Genomic DNA, 17,354 nt, shown 5'->3' with positions numbered 1-17,354 from the left:
TAATTATAACACAAGGGAAATAAATCCATTGAAAAAATACTCTTTTTTGGTAGCTGACCAGAAAATGCCTTGCTCTTCACCAAGTCATTAGTGGTAAGTCCAGGAGATAACAACTGTAGGAAACACTGACCTTTCATGCCGAGGCAGTACATCACCAGAGAAAACTCAGGGATTAGAAAAAAGGGACTGGAGGATTGAAGATCAGGTAGCACGCAGTTTTATGCAACATGTACTCACCTACAATGAAAAGGCACTTGAGAAAGCAATAGGCTGCTCAGAGCTCACATTACCTTAATAACACTACTGGGTTGAAAAAGTCACATGCTTAAAACCCCTTCTCGAGTGATGCTGGTGAAAAATGCTGCCTAATGTTTTGGGGTTTTTTTTTATGTCAGAGAGAAGCAAAAGGGACGTGGACTTGAAGATCTATCTTTTATTTTCCTTACTTGATATGGTGAATATCCAAACAAACAAGAGGCCAAGCTGCCTACAGTCGAGCTCACTGCACGTTGTTAATGTCATGGAAGACATGGTAAGGGTGAACTTGTAAGCATTGCTTCAATCCCACTAACCTGAAAACTAAGTGCTCCCCAATGCATAGGATACATGAAAATGTGTGATTGTAAACAAATAAAAAGAAGAAAAAAAGGATTAATGAATGAAGATTGCCTTCTGATCACAAGTGGGGTTTTGAGTTTTATTTTCAGGCAGAAGTGTGATGTTAAAGGTTTTACGCTGCCTATCATTGTACTGAAATGGGAGCTCTGCCATGAGCTCGATGCTTTTGCACTCTCTGGCACAGAAAAAGCTTGGGGTGAACAAGTCTGTTATTAATGTGTTGCTCAAAGGCAGTCTGCAAACAATGGCTGCAACATATATTTTGGCCTTAAAGAGGCACACAGAATCCTTCACTGCCAGAGGGAATAGATATGCAGCTTGGTAGCCCATGCTCTGTTTTGGGAATAAGCTACACAGACTTTCTCTTCTCTTATTCCAAAATGAATGATCATGCACTGCCCTGATTTTTTTTGCCTTTTTGTTGATAATTTTCTCTCTCTTTTTTTCGAGGTTACACCGACCATTTGAGGTGCAGGCAAGACAATGATGCATCACAGTTGGAGATGACTAAGGGCGGTTTGCTGTCTGCTTGCCCTGGCAGTTCAAGCACTAATGGTAGTTTTTAGATTTAATTTTTGCACTCTTGTGAAGCCATGGGTTCTTTTCTGGCTGCAAAATCAGATATTCAGGCTATAGGAGAGACCCTCACTGGCCAGCACTGCTCGGCTGATGCTGTGCAGCACTTGTAATGAGTAGGACAAGCAGCTCTATAACAATCTTGCTCCATTAGTTTTCCTCTCTCAAAATGAGGGCCCTGCTCACCTTATTTTGCTAATGAGGAGGTTGGCTGACAGGAATGAATTATGTCAGAGCATTAGCTGTTGGGGGAGCAGTCTCCTTTCCTGCTCAATGCTCCCAAGTGAAAGTCAGCTTCTGCAGGAGCTTCCTTTCATGCCTGGCAGCAGAAATCAGCTCTAGCTCTCCAGACCCAAAAGTTTTGACCCTATGGAGGCCCAGCATAGCTCCTGTGTACACAGCTGAACTCAGGGAGCATCCAGATGTGGGCAGCATTCAGCTCCTCCAGCACATGGAAATGCTAGAAAACAGACTGGGGGTGATATGCCAACCACAGAGGAGGAGAGGTGAAATCACGTTTCTGAGGCATCACCATTTCCCAGTGAAATGCCTTCTGGAAACCTAGGAACCAAGAGATGAGGAAACTTCCCAGCCTACCAGGAATCACTTGCAGTGCTGCCATCAAATGCAGAGTGTAACTCAAGAAGGAGAGGGTCCTGCAACATGCTCAGCACCAGCAGCCAGAAAAGGAGAAGGGTGCTCCAGACTTCCCCAAGGAGACCCACCATGCAGAGGAGGTAGAAATCACAAAAAAAAGACTTACAGCTGCATGAAATTAAGTGAATGCTTTGGTCTTTGATACCTAAGCCTCTGGTCTACAAGATGGCCCAGCTGCATCTGGCCACAAGAAGGAAGCCTCTGGCTTTTAAGGCTTCCCACTTCTCAAGCCAGCCAGGTTGCCAGCACAACCAGGGCAGCCTTGTGGCCTCTGCAAACTCTTCCCACCCCGGTGACACATCTGGAGTGTGAGTCCCAGGGCAGCAAAGTGGCTGCAGCAGTTCAGATAGGAAGGGGATTTCTTGTGCTAATTGTGATTTCACAGAACCATAGCCAGGAGCTGCAGTCTCTTCTCCTTGCCTTGTGCCAGATACACACTTCTCACTCACCACATGGAAAGTCATAAAGAGAGAGGGTCAGTAAACTCATTGCTGGTAGTGCAGTGAAAAGGAGCCCAAGGTGGCTGTGACTCCATTTCTCTGTCACTCAAAGCAATCATCTTCTCTGTTGTCATGCACCCTGAGTGGGGAAATTTTGTTGGTCTTGTTAGAATTCCATGCACGTACTCTGCCTTGCTTACTGAAAGACAAGTTGGGATCCACCTGCTTAATATCATTCAGAGCTTGCAGTTTAGTGTGATTATAGCTGATTTGTTTGATCTGGTGTATGAAAACTGTTTGTCATCTGCTACTTTACTCAATGTGGAAGGTTTGGAGACATCTGCACAGAGAGCAATATAGAACTCTGTGTTATATTAGCTCATAATACACTAATTATCATGTGCTCTATTTTATTTCTATTCTACACAGCCTGCCTCACTTCCCCAGAGCTTTTGCTGTACCAGTAAAAATATGGAAAAAAAACATCAAGACCTCTGATGTTTCTAAAACAACATTATCCTATGACTTCTTCCTGTCAGGCAGGGAATAACAAGTATGTTGAATGAACTTGCAACTAAAATCAGTGAGGCTGGGGCAAAGGAATCCTGACACCTTCAAGAGCTGTTTGCAGAGGATCCTCGTTTTGGTGCTGTTAGGGGGGCTCAGGAAAAGAGAACACATGGCTTCCAGGCTTTCTGGCCAGCCCTCTGCCTGCATGTTCAGGTCTCCTTCCCTCCAGTGGGAACCAGTGAGTCATGAAGTAGTGACCAGCACACGTGTGAGTGCAGTCCCCAAGGCACCCTTTGGGAGATGTGCACACCATGCCAGGAGCTGAAGATCATTCCCAAGTGCTTCAGTGCTACCCAACAATAAAGCAGGTTTTCCCCACAGAAGATGCAGCTGAGTGTTTTGAGCACTCCCTTGTGCAATTAACTTCACCCATAGGTCTCTTATCCCTAAAACCTCTATTTGATTCCTGAGAAGTGTTTCCAGGGAAACTTGTCTGATGGTGCACATCACTGACTTTTTGGGCAGTGCCACAACCAGCTCCTGGGAGCACATCTCCCCTCATCCTTTCCCGACTTTGAGGGAAGCACATGAGTTCCTGATGGCAAAGCTCCTGTCAGCTTCATCAAGACAGCATCAGGCCTTTTGCATCTTCTGCTGCTGCGGTTTTCAACCAGCACCATTAGGCTGAGAAACTGTGTGTGGCTACTGATGACACTGAAGCCTCTTCGTCTCACCTAGCTGGATGGGAGAGAGGAAGAAGAGAGAAATGTTGTGCAAGTCTGAATTTGACCACCTATCTCCTCAGACACAACATCTGTTTCCATGCAAGCAAGAAAAAAATGGGTGACTAACACACAGCTCCACTGCTCAGCAGCTGGCCTCTGAATCCTCCTTTGTGGTGCTAACCATCTCCCTGGCAAAAAGAAGGCTGAGCTTTCAAATGAGGAATTAATGAAAATGTACTCTGCTCCTGCTTGTTGTCCCTTTAAATTCAGTTTCTGTGGAAACAGGTCTGGAGAGGCTGCCTGGAGGGAGCCAGGAGAGATCTCTGACTGGCCGCCTTCCTCTCTGGGTTGCCAGCTGAACCACTCCCATCACTAGGCTTTTACAGAGGCTTTTGCTGTTGTTACTTACATTTGGGACAGGAGCAATGACTCCTCAGGGGTTCCTTCTCTCAGGAAGAGAGTATGGCCACACTGCTGTAGCCTGCAATCCAGATACTTGCAAGTAGAGCTCCTCTCCTTCCATCACCCACGTGGCAGAGCGCAGGCATGTGTCCAAACCCAGCATGATGCCACCTTGCTGAAAATGTCACTCCTGTTGGAAACACACATTCCACCTCTTCTTCCTTTTTTAAAAGTGGCTGGTGTGACCCGAGCAGGCAGACTGAGCTGTGAGCGGTGGCAAGGGGACAACTTTGTCACTGATTTAATGTTTATCCCATGGGAAAATTCGAGATCCTACCTGGAGTAGTGCCTCTAGCTCTGGGGTCCTCAGTACAGGAAAGACATGGACCTGTTGGAGCAGGTCCAGAGGAGGACCACAAAAATGGTCAGAGGGCTGAAACATCTCTCCTATGAGGAAAGGCTGAGAGACTTGGGACTGTTCAGCCTGGAGAAGAGAAGTCTCTGGGGAGACCTTATAGCAGCCTTTCAATATTGCTGTGGTTTAGGCCTAGCTGGTAACAAAGAACCATGCATCTGCTCACTCCCTCCTCCCCCACTGTAGGATGGGGAGAAGAAAATACAACAAAAAGTTCATGAGTCTAGACAAGGACAGGGAGGGTTCGCTCACCAATTATGGTCACGGGCAAAACAGACTTGACTTGGGGAAAAAAATTGTTTTATTTTGTCACCAGTCAAATCAGAGCAGGACAAATAAAACCAAAACCAAATCTTGAAACACCTTCCTTCACCCCCTCCCTTCTTCCTGGGCCCACATTACTTTGCTCCCAATTTCTCTACCTTCTCCCCGCAGCGGCACAGGAGGAACGGGAATGGGGGCTGTGGTCAGTTAATTACATGTTTTTTTATGCTGCTCCTTCCTCCCCGAGGGGAGGACTCCTTGCATGCTTCCTCTGCCCCGAAGTGCGGTCCCTCCCGTGGGAGAGAGTTCTTCATTAACTCCTTTGACATGAGGTTCTCCCACTAGGTGCAGTTCCTCCAGAACAGACTGCCCTAGCGTGCGCTTCCCACAAACTCACACCTTCTTTGGGAAGTCACCTTCCCTGAGGTAGGGCCCTCCACAGCTGCAGGTGCACATCTGCCCTGCCGTGGTCCTCCATGGGCTGCAGGGGACAACTGCTGCCGCACCGTGAGCTGCAGGGCAACCTCTGCCCCAGCACCTCCTCCCTCACTGACCTCGGTATCTTCGCGGGCAGGCATTGCTCTCACCTCCTCCTCTCTCCCCTGTGGGTCTTTTAGCAGCTGCTTTTCCCCCTTCTTCAATATGTTAACCGCAGGGGTGTTGTCACCACTGAGGATGGGCTCAGCCTGGAGCTGGGGCAGCTTCCAGCAGCTTCCCACGGGAGCCAGCCTTGTGGCCTCTCCGCTGCTGCCAAAGCCCCACCACACAGATCCAGCACAAGCGCACAGAGGGGGCTCACAAGGAAGACAGAGACTTTTCACCAGGGCCTGTAGCGACAGGACAAGAGGCAATAGTTTCAAACTGAAAGAGAGTCGGTTTAGATTGAACATAAGGGGGAAATTCTTCACTGTGAGGTTGGTGAGATGCTGGCACAGGTTGCCCAGGAAAGCTGTGGATCACAGAATCATAGAATCATAGAATCCTAGGGGTTGGAAGGGACCTCGGAAGATCACCTAGTCCAACCCCCCTGCCAGAGCAGGGTCACCCAGAGCACATCACACAGGAACGTGTCCAGGCGGGTTTTGAATGTCTCCAGTGAAGGAGACTCCACAACCTCTCTGGACAGCCTGTTCCAGTGCTCTGTCACTCTCACAGATGCCCCCTCCCTGGAAGTGTTCAAGGCCAGGTCGGATGGGGCTTGGAGCAACCTCCTCTTGTGGGAGGTGTCCCTGCCCATGCAGGGGGGTTTGACTCGACGATCTTTAAGGCCCCTTCCAACCCAAAACATTCTGTGCTTGTGTGATTCTCTTAAGACTGTAGCACTGATTTCTGTCAGACCCATCATCAAGGTTTTCACGGGAGGGTGGAGAATGGCACACATTCTGAAAAATGGCCTGAGAGGTTTTGGCTGCAGTCCAGGCTGCCATGGTTCCTGGAGCTAAGCTGGAGGAGTATACTGGGCACTCAGAGTGGGGCAGGGTGTGGCTGCATCCATACCTTCTTGTTTATCCAGCCATGCCTCTGGGTTTCTCTCAGAAGGTTTGTTCTCAGAGGCGCTTCAGAAGCAAACTGTCCTATGTACAGCACAGAGACTCAGTGGAGTAGGACCCAAAAGTAAACTGGGAAGTGATGATGTTCATCCATGTACACCCACACTCTTCCAGGTGAACAAATCCTAAGGCTCTTAGACCTGTAATGATTGAGGTTCACACAGACACAGAAATGGTGAATGTTTTTGCCACTGTTTAGATGTATCTACTGCCATTTTTTGTTAGGATGTGAAGAGATGTCTCTGTTGTGTCTGCAAAAGGTTGCTTTAATGAAATCTGAATTTTGGTGGAAGATGACTACAGTATAAACTCCATCCACCCTCCCAGCTGAGTTCTGCACACATGCCATTCCAACATAAAAAAAAAAGAATCAGTTTTAAATGTAATCAATCCTCATCAGAATAGTTGCATGCTAGCTTCAGGAACGTTGCTTCAGGCATGCAAAAACCCATTGGTCTCCTTGATTACCTAGGTGCTTGCCCATAATTAGAAAGACAGTCATATCTGAGATGTAATACTGAGATTGTTTTCTGTGAGCCAGATGAGCAACGTCTTGCATATTGTGTGAGAATTACTCTCTGCTTGCTGTTGGTGCAGTCTCAGAGAGTATGACCTTCCATGCTGTGGGACCAGACTTCAAGGAGGATCTTAACCTGCACCGGGGAGAATTTAGAGAGCAACAGGCACAACCAGAGGTCTAGAGAACATGACCTATGAAACGAAATTGAACTGAGGTTTTTAGTGTAAGTGGAGACAACGCAAAGGGATACATCTCAATGAAGGGATAAAGTAAAACTGCAGAGAGGAAGGTAATATAATGCTTCCCACGTCCGCAACGCACGGAAAAGAAACAATGAGCTTAAACCGCAACAAGGGAAACAATCGAGACGTTTGGAAAACTGCCCCTGTGATAGGGAAGGAGTCATAAAAAAAGGACTTACAGAAAGCATTTAAGCTCAGTCCCCTTCTCTCAAAGCAGAACCAGCCACACTGGGCGGACTCTCGCTCTCTCCTGACTGAAGGCACTTTCCCTGTGCCCGAGGTGCCATCCCCTCCCTCTTGCTTCGCTGCCCTTCCTTGAAGCGAGTGCCCTGTGCAGACAGCTAAGCCTAACTCTTCTCTTTCCATCCGCTGTAAATGATTCATCTGCTCTTTCTTCCTCACGCTTGTGACACCTGGGCACACCGTGAGGCTCTGACGCCTTCTCCCAGGGCTGCTCCCCAGCCCAGCATTTCCCACCCGTGTGGGAGGGCACAGTCATGGCAGCGTCTCCTTCTCCCTCTACACCCCTTCGCCAGCTTCTCTGTAACTTTGCGGGCTGCTGCTGTCCTCCAGCGTGCCGGCTTAACTTCTCTTAACAGGAAGAGAAAAACTCTCACGGCACCTCTGTCGAAGGCCCAGCCCTGCCCACGGTTCTTCCGGGGCAGGGTCTCGAACCCGCGGCTCCCCCGCAGCGAGGCCCCTCCGTCCCGCGGCAGGCGGAGGAAGTTTGTCCGCCGCGGGCCGCCATCTGCCGGCGGTGCTCTGCCGTGTGGGTCCGGGCGGGTACAGCGGCCGCGGGAGCAGGAAGAGCTGCGCGCCCCCTCCTCCCCCTCGGCCCGGCCGCCCGCCCCATCATGAGCGAGAAAGGCGAGCTGGACCTCACCGGGGCCAAGCAGAACACCGGCATGTGGCTGGTGAAGGTGAGAAGCCGCCGGCGCTCTCCCTGGCCCGCGCGCGGCCTGTGGCGGCCGGGGCTGCCCCCGCCTCGGCGCCCGGGGGGGGCGGCGGTTTCGTTCCGCGGCACAGGCCCGGCGGCAGCGGGGCGGTGACCGGGGCGCGGGGGAGCCCCTCGGTGGGGCCGGGGCTGCTGGCTTCAGGCCCGCCGGGCGGCCTCGGGCGTGGAGCAGGCTGGCAGCGAGGCGTGGGGCCTGCCGGGGCGGCGGCGGGCGTCAGTTACCCCAGGCAGGGGGAGCTGGGTGGGCTGGGAGCTGTCCCGGGCTCGTGTCTCGTTAGGAGCAGCGAATATGGCAGCACAGCTTTTATTTTCCCGAAGCTCGGAGAGGCTGGGGAAGTTTGAGGGCTTCCAGGTTCGCGTCGTTGTTTAAAGAAGGAACAATGAGGAAAGCGGGTTCCCATGTCCTGGCACGACTAAGCTCAGCTCACGGCTAGACTAGTATAGCTATAACGAAGACACAGTTAAAAGGTATAAAGATAATTAAACCAAACCCAAGTGTCTGCCTGGTGCAGGGCCGTGCTCATGCCCACTGGTGCAAACTAGGCCTCCACTGCCTCAGCTTTGTGCTCTGGAGGGTCTTTCTATTGAGATGTCTTGATGGTGTAAACTGGCAACAACAAGCACTGACTCAGGGAAGAGGAGGCTCAGAACCAGTGAAGGAGTATGTGCCCAGGTCCCCTTCTAGTCCCCTATGGATATGCTTCTGTTTTTCTAGACCTGTGATCGTTCTGTCTGGAGAGAAACAGTAGTGGCATACTTTTCCTCCTTTGGGGAGGGAGATCAGGCTCACACCATGAACCTGAAAACCTGTGAGGACTGAGACTGGTCCAGGGTGGAGAAGGTGTGACACAATCAACTAGCAAAGCATTTTGTTGTGGCACTTGAAAATGGCCACAACTTCAGAATTTTTGCACAGCAAAGCAAGTTCGGTGGCAGGGATGTCGCTGCATCTGACTTCCTCTTTTATACTGACACCTGAATGTCTGGTTTCCTGACCAGGCCACATTTGGAATACTGCATCCAGTTCTGGGCTCTCCAAGAGAGACAGAGAACTGCTAGAGAGAGTCCAGGGGAGGGCAACAGAGGTGATTGGAGCATCTCTCTTTTGAGCTAAAGAGCTGGGACTCTTTAGCATGGAGAAGAGAAGGCTGAGTGGAGACCTTATTAATGCCTATAAGTATTTAAAGGGTGGGTGCAGGGAAGATGAAGCCAGTTCCCAGTGACAGGATGAGGGGCAATGGGTACAAACTGGAACACAAGAAGTTTCATCTGAACGTGAGGGAAAACTTACTTAGTGTGAGGGTGACAGAGCACTGGAACAGGCTGCCCAGGGAGGTTGTGGAGTCCCCTTCTCTGGAGACAGTCAAACCCCACCTGGATACAGTCCTGAATAATGTGCTCTAGGGGATCCCCTTTAGCAGGGGAGTTGGACTAGGTGATCTGTAGAGGTCCCTTCCAACTCTGACAATTCTGTGATTCTGTGAAAAGTGCATAGTGCTCTAATTGTAGTAGCTTATCCAGGACACTAAAAATGAAAGCTGACAGCAGAAAGCTGCAGAACTGTCTCATGATACTGAGTGATGGCTTCACAAAATGGCAGATGAAATTCAGAGGTGAAAAATGTAACCTGATGTGTGTAGAGAAAAACTAACCTTATACTTACACAGTGATTTGGTCTCTGCTGGTTGTTGTCATTAGAAGGGAGGTTTAGTTTCACAGTAGATGTGGATAACTGTGAGAATGCCCTGTCAAAAGAGCAGATTCGATACTGGGCATGATTACAAAAGACAGAGAGAACTAAAGAGAGAATATAATTATGCCATCATATTGCCTATACCCTGAATACTGTGTGTAGTTCTGGTCTCATCCTCCACTGTGCAAAGTATGCAATGAACCTAAAAATAGCACAGAGAAGAGCATCCGGGATTATATGGGGAGCAAGGAATGGTGGCTGTGGAGGAAACTCCTGTATATATTGTTACCTTTCAGGCTGAGAAGTCCATTGAATTGTGAATTGTACAGAGCTCTGTAAAGTTCTAAGCAATGCCACAGGTGGATAGGGAAGAAATGAGTAAGGAAGAGTAAGTTCTAACACAAGATTTAAGGGTGTGTCAAGTTAATTTATCTGATGGAGCTCAGAGCATTCAAAGGAGGTACCGCTTTGCACAATATGTAGTTAAGCTTTGGAACTTGTTGCAAAAGGGTGTTGTGAATGCTAAAACTTCACAGAAGCTCAAAAAGCCATGAGACCAATTCAGGCAAGACAATCAGATTCAGATATTAAAATTTAATATGCTGCCATACCTGAAGGCTGCTGAGCCAAAGATCGGAGTCGTTAGAATAGCATGTTTGGGAAATACCTTCTCTTCTTATATTCTCCAGCTCTTCCATCAGTACTGCTGTTGGCAGCACATGGAGGTGGGGCACTGAACTTGTCCTTTAGTCTGATGCTGTTTGGTGGTTCCTGAAGCAAGCCAGGAATTTTTCAGGCACATCTATCCTTGTAGTTGATGCCACCCTGAGAGCACAGGGCGCTGCCTGGTTAGTGGGAAAACTAGACTGAGAGAAGTGCTTAAATATCGCTCTTCCAAGTAAGTGTTAATGTAATCCTTCATGCATGTGGCCTGAATTTGTAATTTGGCTGTCTTCTTGTATAATAAAAATTAAAAAAAATAACAAAGTTGCTAAGCCTGGTAGACCCTAGCAAGGGATGTGCAGGATTTTATCCTTTAAATTTCTTCAGACCTGAAGTTGGAAACAACCATCCTTGTTGCTAGGACCTTCAGCACACTCTGAGGCATGAAACCGTGTAGCGCCTGTACTTTTTATCTCAGCTAACTAGAATAATGAGGCTGAATTTATCCTTCCTTTGAGGGAGAGAGCTATCGGTTCTGCTGGAATAAAAAAAACCTGGCTTATTTAATTTCCTTTTAGCATGTATTACGCTAGTGCAGGAAGTATTCCAGGGAGACTACTTAACAGGCAATAAAAAAAATATACTGATGAGTACTTCAGAAGCACAAGCAGTAAGAGAGAGGTACCAGAAATCAAAGGATTTGCTGTAGTACAAACCAAGAAAGCAACTGCAATATTTTTTTTCCTGTGTTTTCAGTGAAAACTAAGATAGAGAAATATTATAAGAATTGTTGGTTATGCACTTGTGGTGAAGTGAAGCCCATTTAGTGTCAGCCACTAGAATTGTAAATTTCTTGCTCCCTGTGGGATGGTTTGTTTTTTTATTTAGTCTGCTGCATTGATCTGTATTTAGAAAGATGGCATCTTTATAGAATGTATTTTTTATATGTTCAGAGGAAAAGGAAAGTGTAGAACCTGACATCAGCCTTACTCAGTTTCTGATGTACATGCTGCATATTGTGTTTTGGAGAGAGGAGCGTTCTTACCTACAAATACCAGAATAAAGGCCACTTGTCTTGAAAACTTTCAGTAGCCTTTAAGTATGGCAGGTACTGTGTCCACAGGTTGGTCTTTCTGTGAGTGCATATTTTTCAGAATCCTGCTGTGAGATCTTTGAAGCTTCTTTTTGCTCCGTAAAAGCAGGTCACTCATGTTTTCTGTACGTTCTTTCAAGAAGTGTTAAGAGTTTGAAAACTGACTTCTTTGTAAGCTTAACTTTTTAATATACTAAAGTTAAAGTAGCAAATTAAGATGTCTACAGTGTGAAAGACTATCATTGCTCTAATTTTTTGCATCATTAACATGGGGCTACAGAGTTCATCATTAACATGGGGCTACAGAGTTTAGCACGTTTTTGAGAGTATCACCTGGTTTTAACTGAAGTAACTGTGTATAACTACAAGTAATCCTTTGATCACAGTCCTTCATAACCCTTTTTCTTTCTCTGAATAGCCCTTGACTGCAGATAGGCCATCAGAAAGATGATTAATTGGACTCCTTGAGACTGTTTCCTATACAGCTGAAAGAAGTGTGATTGGTCTGCAACTTCTTAATTTGCATATATTTCCTGTCTGATTATATTATATAGCAAGTCAGTGACTCTAGCAGCATGAGAGTTCTTCACTCCTTGGCCACTCATAAGGCAGGCACATACTCAGTACTACCTGGTGATATAAATTAGATACAGATTAGGTGTGAGTGCATAAAAACATTTCTGTTGAGTCAGCTGGGACAAATGGCATAGCATTTATCTTGGCTTTAGAAAGAAAATGATATCTGATCTGGCATGAAATTCATTGTAGCAAATTACTACTTTGAAAGCTGTGGAAGAAATACAGATCAGTAGATTCTACCAATTCATGGCTTTCTCTTGTGCGTTTGTGGCATTTTTTACCCAAAGTCAGGACTTCATGAGAATTTGGACTAACATTTAGTTTGGCTGAGCAGCTTGAGGATGTCTGGGTTTTCTAGCTCTTCCACAGGACTTCATGGGGTGCTGTGAGACAGCAAGGTGCCAAGCACGAGTACTAAGGTGTTCCCAGGGTTTGGGGTTTTTTGGGGTTTTTTGTGTTGTTTTTTTTTGCAAGTTTAGTGTTAAATTCTTTTGAGCTTTAGGAAGTTAGCAGGCTGCTGTTTGTCAGCAAGTTCTTGGAAGAGGCTTTTCAACTCCTCAGCTGTGCAGTGAAGCTTGGCTTAGTTTTATTCTGTGCATGACAGAAATCAGACTGCAAATTGCCTCTTTGCTGCTTGAAACAGAAAATACCACAGAGAGAGCTTAATACATTTCTCTTTCTTGCTGGCTGTGTCTCACACCATTTTTCTATGTGAACACAGATGTTTTCAGTGGCTGTGGACTCTGTGAGCCAGAACAAACTTTGCTGTACTAGTAAATAATGTTGCTGCAATAGTAAAGGGTGTAGATTTGTCCTGATGTGCCATGAGCATATGAAGAAAAAAGATACAAAATTCCTGTATCAAAATACTTATTTAGTACATGGTGCTGAAACAATAAATTATTTTTCCTTTAACAAGTCACTGTTTTGCTAGACATTGCAACAGCTGTAGGTCTTTAAGATGATGTTCTCCCACAAACTGCTGCATCCTCATTAGAAAAATAGGGCTTTGTAGGACATAGTAGCTTCTATTAAACTGCTTTCAGCTATTTCCTTTTGAAAAAAAATAAAAATCTGTAATTTCCATATAAGCTGAACGTCTTACAGTTAGTTTTTAATAGTCAGATGTGAGATTGTCCTTATTGTCTCAGGTCTGTATTCCATCTCATGATGTGTCATGGTACTTCTGCATCTAATAGCTTGTGTATGGCAGGGAGATTGCTCCAACCTCGCTTTTATTGTACAAAATATGTTCAGTATGCATAAAAAGCCATCACAGAAAAGACAAAATTGCTGAACGGTGTGGAAAATAACCTGTGATCTGCAGATCACAGAATCACAGAATCCTAAGGGTTGGAAGGGACCTCGAAAGATCACCCAGTCCAACCCCCCTGCCAGAGCAGGATCACCCAGAGCACATCACACAGGAACACGTCCAGGTGGGTTTTGAATGTCTCCAGCGAAGGAGACTCCACAACCTCTCTGGGCAGCCTGTCCCAGTGCTCTGTCACTCTCACAGTAAAGAAGTTTTTTCTGATATTTACATGGAACCTCCTATGTTCCAGTTTGCACCCACTGCCCCTTGTCCTATCACTGGACATCACTGAAAAAAGCCTGGCTCCATCCTCCTGACACTTGCCCTTAACTTGTTTGTAAACATTGATGAGGTCACCCCTCAGTCTCCTCCAAGCTAAAGAGACCCAGCTCCCTCAGCCTTTCCTCATAAGGGAGATGTTCCACTCCCTTAATCATCTTTGTTGCTCTGTGTGGATCTTTGTGGATCTATGTGATATGCAAACATTGTACTCTGCTTAAAACTGATTGAGCTGGATTCTTGCAAGGAACAGTAGACATGACTAGAACTGATGCCACATGGTGAAGCAGAGAAGGTAGAGAACTGCTTTATTCTTCTGAGGTTACACTGTGAAGCTGGACGTGTGCAACACAGCAGCAACAAAGATGTTGAGGCTGGCCACGGAAGGGCCAGCTGTTTGGATCTAGCTTACCTGGCAGTAGTTAGCTGGTACTTTTTTGGCCAGAAAATGGAGAGGCAGGTGGTGATTTCAGCTACACTGATGGAAAAAGAAGAAAAACAGGTCTACTTGAAATACCAGCTTCCAGCTTGTTAGTTGGTTATGTAGTAGACTCTTTGTTCATCACGACCCCAGCCTACCTCAGGTTGCAGACACCAAGATGTTTGTAACTGAAGGAATGTGTGTGTAGATGAATTAGCATCACTGGAACAGCTTTCATTCCTTGCATGTATCAGGTTAAGCAGGGCTGCTTGTTCCTGTCTCTGCACTGACCTTTCTTTTGTGCAGTTGTTCAGGGAAATGGTTTGCAAACCTGCTTTGGTTGTTTCATGTGCTAAGTATAAAATTGGCACAGCTAAAGAACAGACATCCCCCACACCTCCCAGCCACATCACTTTGCTCTTCCTACATACTGACCAGCTGCACAAAGACCTTTCTCTGTGGAGTGGAGGGGCAAGAATGAATGATGGAAGGCAGATCTGCACAGAGTAGTTCTGCTGTATAGAGAAGTGGGTATCTGGTGGGAGTAGGGCTATGGTTTGCTGCTGAATGTGTCTGAGGTTCCCAAATTCTAGGCCCTCCCTTCACAGCACCTCTTTTGCCTTATTTTTGTGCTGCATTGTTTTCTTAGATCTCCCTAATAGAATATATTGTCTACTGTATTTAGATCTTACTATGTTTTACAGTGTTCAGGGTGATACATTCAAAGTATATAGACCTACAGAATTTGTGTAGAATTTTTAAATCTGCATTTATTGAAATGTATCTTCTTTTTTTAGGTCCCCAAATACTTGTCACAACAGTGGAATAAAGCTTCAGGAAGGGGTGAAGTGGGAAAACTAAGGATTGCCAAGTAAGCCATTGTTGTACCTCTGTGGGTTGCAATTCTTAGAAGAAGTTACCTGCCGTAACATTGATTATGTTGTACCTCTTGTGATACATAATCCTGTTTCTTGCAAACACCATGCATATTTCTCTGAAACCTGCAAGGTACTTGTTTGTGGTTATCAATTTAAATTACATGAAACTATACTAGGGAGTGGCTGTATCCCATTACATGATGTTTGAGTTCTTAAACCCAAGAAATATGCACATCTTACTGGAGAATGCTCTTTAACTTACTTGCTATTTTGTTGCTTCTGTTCTCACCTGCTGACTTTTCCCATTTATTATTGGGCATCAGCATAAAAAAATTTGAGCAGCTCAGTAGTGAAGATGAGTAACAAAACTAGAATTTGAATATTTTTTTTTAATTGGGGAAGCTAAACTTGTGGAATTAGATTATGGAAACTAAAACATTAAATATTTTCTTTTGCAGAAATCAAGGAAGAACAGAAGTAAGTAATTACTAAATGCAAAGACTGTGAATGTGTTATATTTTGAATTCTAAACATTATTTAGAACATGCTGGTTCCTAATGTCATGCTTCTTTTGCTATACCTGTAATGAAGCATCATAGCACAGAACGGGGAGGAGGGAATTCTTCTTGCTTTGTCTATGGATTTAGTGTGAGACTTCCATCAAGTCTCTTTGTTCCTTAAGTTTGTTTACCCATCTGTTAGCAGGGATCATAGTAGCAGCCTTCTCTTTAAACATTTGGAGATGTGTTACTGCATAAGGCTGCCTGAGAACTAGGGAGGATGACAACAAAGCAAAAGCAGCTGGAGATGGAGAGTTGCAATTTCAGGAAGCATTCTGTCTTATTTTTGGGATTTGGTCCTACTAAATATAAAGCAACTTGAAGGTTTTTCTGCATGTGACACTAACTGCTTTCATTAGCAGCCTCAGTGAATGATAGTAACTTCCTCTGTCTTTTACAGGAGATAAGGGAAGTTAGTTAGAATTACTTTAAATACCACATAGCTCTGTCAATGAATTGGAAGAAACTGGACAGAAAAATGACAGGGAGGCAAGATGCCTTTGGCATTTGGTACTCCAAAAGGAGTTTGCCCAGATTAAGTGGAGAGCCTTCTACTGGAGGCTTGGGTGTTTGATTGAACTATTCTGGGCTGGAGTACAAGCCAACCTCCCTAATTTTGTGAGCACCACAACGAGATCTTGATACTGATGAAAACCACATATCATGTTCTGCAGTCCCTGTAGAGCCGAGCAGTGAGGAACCCCATGAGAATGGGTGGCTTCCCGGGGGACTCTAAATATCCCTATTCAGGTTTCTTGCTGTGTCCTGCAGCTAGGGATTCTGGCTATCCAGTCCCCCCAGTACCTCTTCAGCTCTCGTACTGGACATACAATGTAAACCTAGCAAAGGAGCAGTATTTGAGCCTCTTCTGGGCTGCATGCAGTCCGTGGGCTAGGAACACTTGTGGTACATGAGCACTTATTCTGGAACTCAGCTGACTGTGGGAAACATTTTAAAGCACTCAAACTGAACAATGTCTGAAAACCTATGATGCCTTACATTTTAATAAGTAAAATCAAAATGTCCTCTCAACTTCCAGAGGAAGTAATTTACAGTTTTTTAAAAGATAAGTAGATTTTATCAAGTACGTGAAAACTTTGAATTCTCTACTTCAACAAGAGGTCAATATAGTTAAGACTTCTAGCCCACTCTTTATGTTTTAGATATGGAAATGTACTATACTACTTGTGTTTTCTCTCTTTTTGTTTCCCCATCACTTGTAAAGCTGTGTAATTGAGTCTGTTTAATAACACTGTGGTAATTGTGACTGTTAGGTGTCATTTACTTTGAATGAAGAGCTTGCAAGCATCAGTGATATTGGAGGAAAACCTGCTTCAGTCAGTGCACCAAGGGAACATCCATTTCTTTTGCAAAGTGTGGGAGGACAGACCTTAACAGTGTTCACAGAAACTGCAGTAGGTAAGTTAAAATTTAAGTTATTTGTTATGATTCCAGTATACATGATGTCAATAAACTGGATGCTGTAAAGGCCAGAAAACTCAGAAGTCAGATTTTGGCTGTTTTGTTGTTATCTGCATACACCATTACACTCTTTTTGTCTCTCTCTTTTCTTTGAAAGATTGAGGAGTTAATTTGAGCTCTCCACATACGTTTATCATGTACATTTCCACTGTGGGTTTGCTGACCAGAACAGAGAGAGCATGGAGTGCAGTACATTGTGTATTCCCCTTTACATTTTTCACTGGAAAAAATGTTTGTGTGTTTTGGGATCAAATAATATTTTCTCTTTTTCTCCTTGAATTGGTCTCTGTTGTTAATATAGAGTTATAAGAATGCTATTTCTTCCTCTGTCCAGCTGAACAGATCCATTTCAGCTATAAACACATCAATTCACCACATTTTCTTGAAGTATATATATGGTTTAAGTGTATTAAAGCTCAATAAGGTCATAATACCAACAGTGCAGCAGTAAGGTTATAATTTTTCTCACTGGATTTCAGCTGTTTGACTTGCCTTAAGTTCAGCTTAGTAGCTATAG

At 45.3% G+C, this 17,354-nt stretch overlaps 1 protein-coding gene across 1 annotated transcript in view; it reads left to right on the top strand.

Annotated features, from left to right (window-relative positions):
- The first annotated feature begins 7,668 nt into the window (after positions 1-7,668).
- The window catches only part of GTF2F2 (general transcription factor IIF subunit 2), a 92,252-nt gene continuing 82,566 nt past the window's right edge, over positions 7,669-17,354 (top strand). Inside the window, exons 1-4 of the mRNA XM_051639324.1 lie at positions 7,669-7,839; positions 14,715-14,788; positions 15,254-15,272; positions 16,630-16,774. Of these exons, the coding sequence (XP_051495284.1) occupies positions 7,774-7,839; positions 14,715-14,788; positions 15,254-15,272; positions 16,630-16,774 (304 nt within the window). The 5' untranslated portion in view covers positions 7,669-7,773. The remainder of the gene's footprint in view (positions 7,840-14,714; positions 14,789-15,253; positions 15,273-16,629; positions 16,775-17,354) is intronic.

Source organism: Apus apus, chromosome 1 (assembly GCF_020740795.1).
Source record: "Apus apus isolate bApuApu2 chromosome 1, bApuApu2.pri.cur, whole genome shotgun sequence".
NCBI lineage: Eukaryota > Metazoa > Chordata > Aves > Apodiformes > Apodidae > Apus > Apus apus.
The sequence above is the reverse complement of the archived record's forward strand: the minus strand, read 5'-3'. Positions and strand labels throughout refer to the sequence as shown.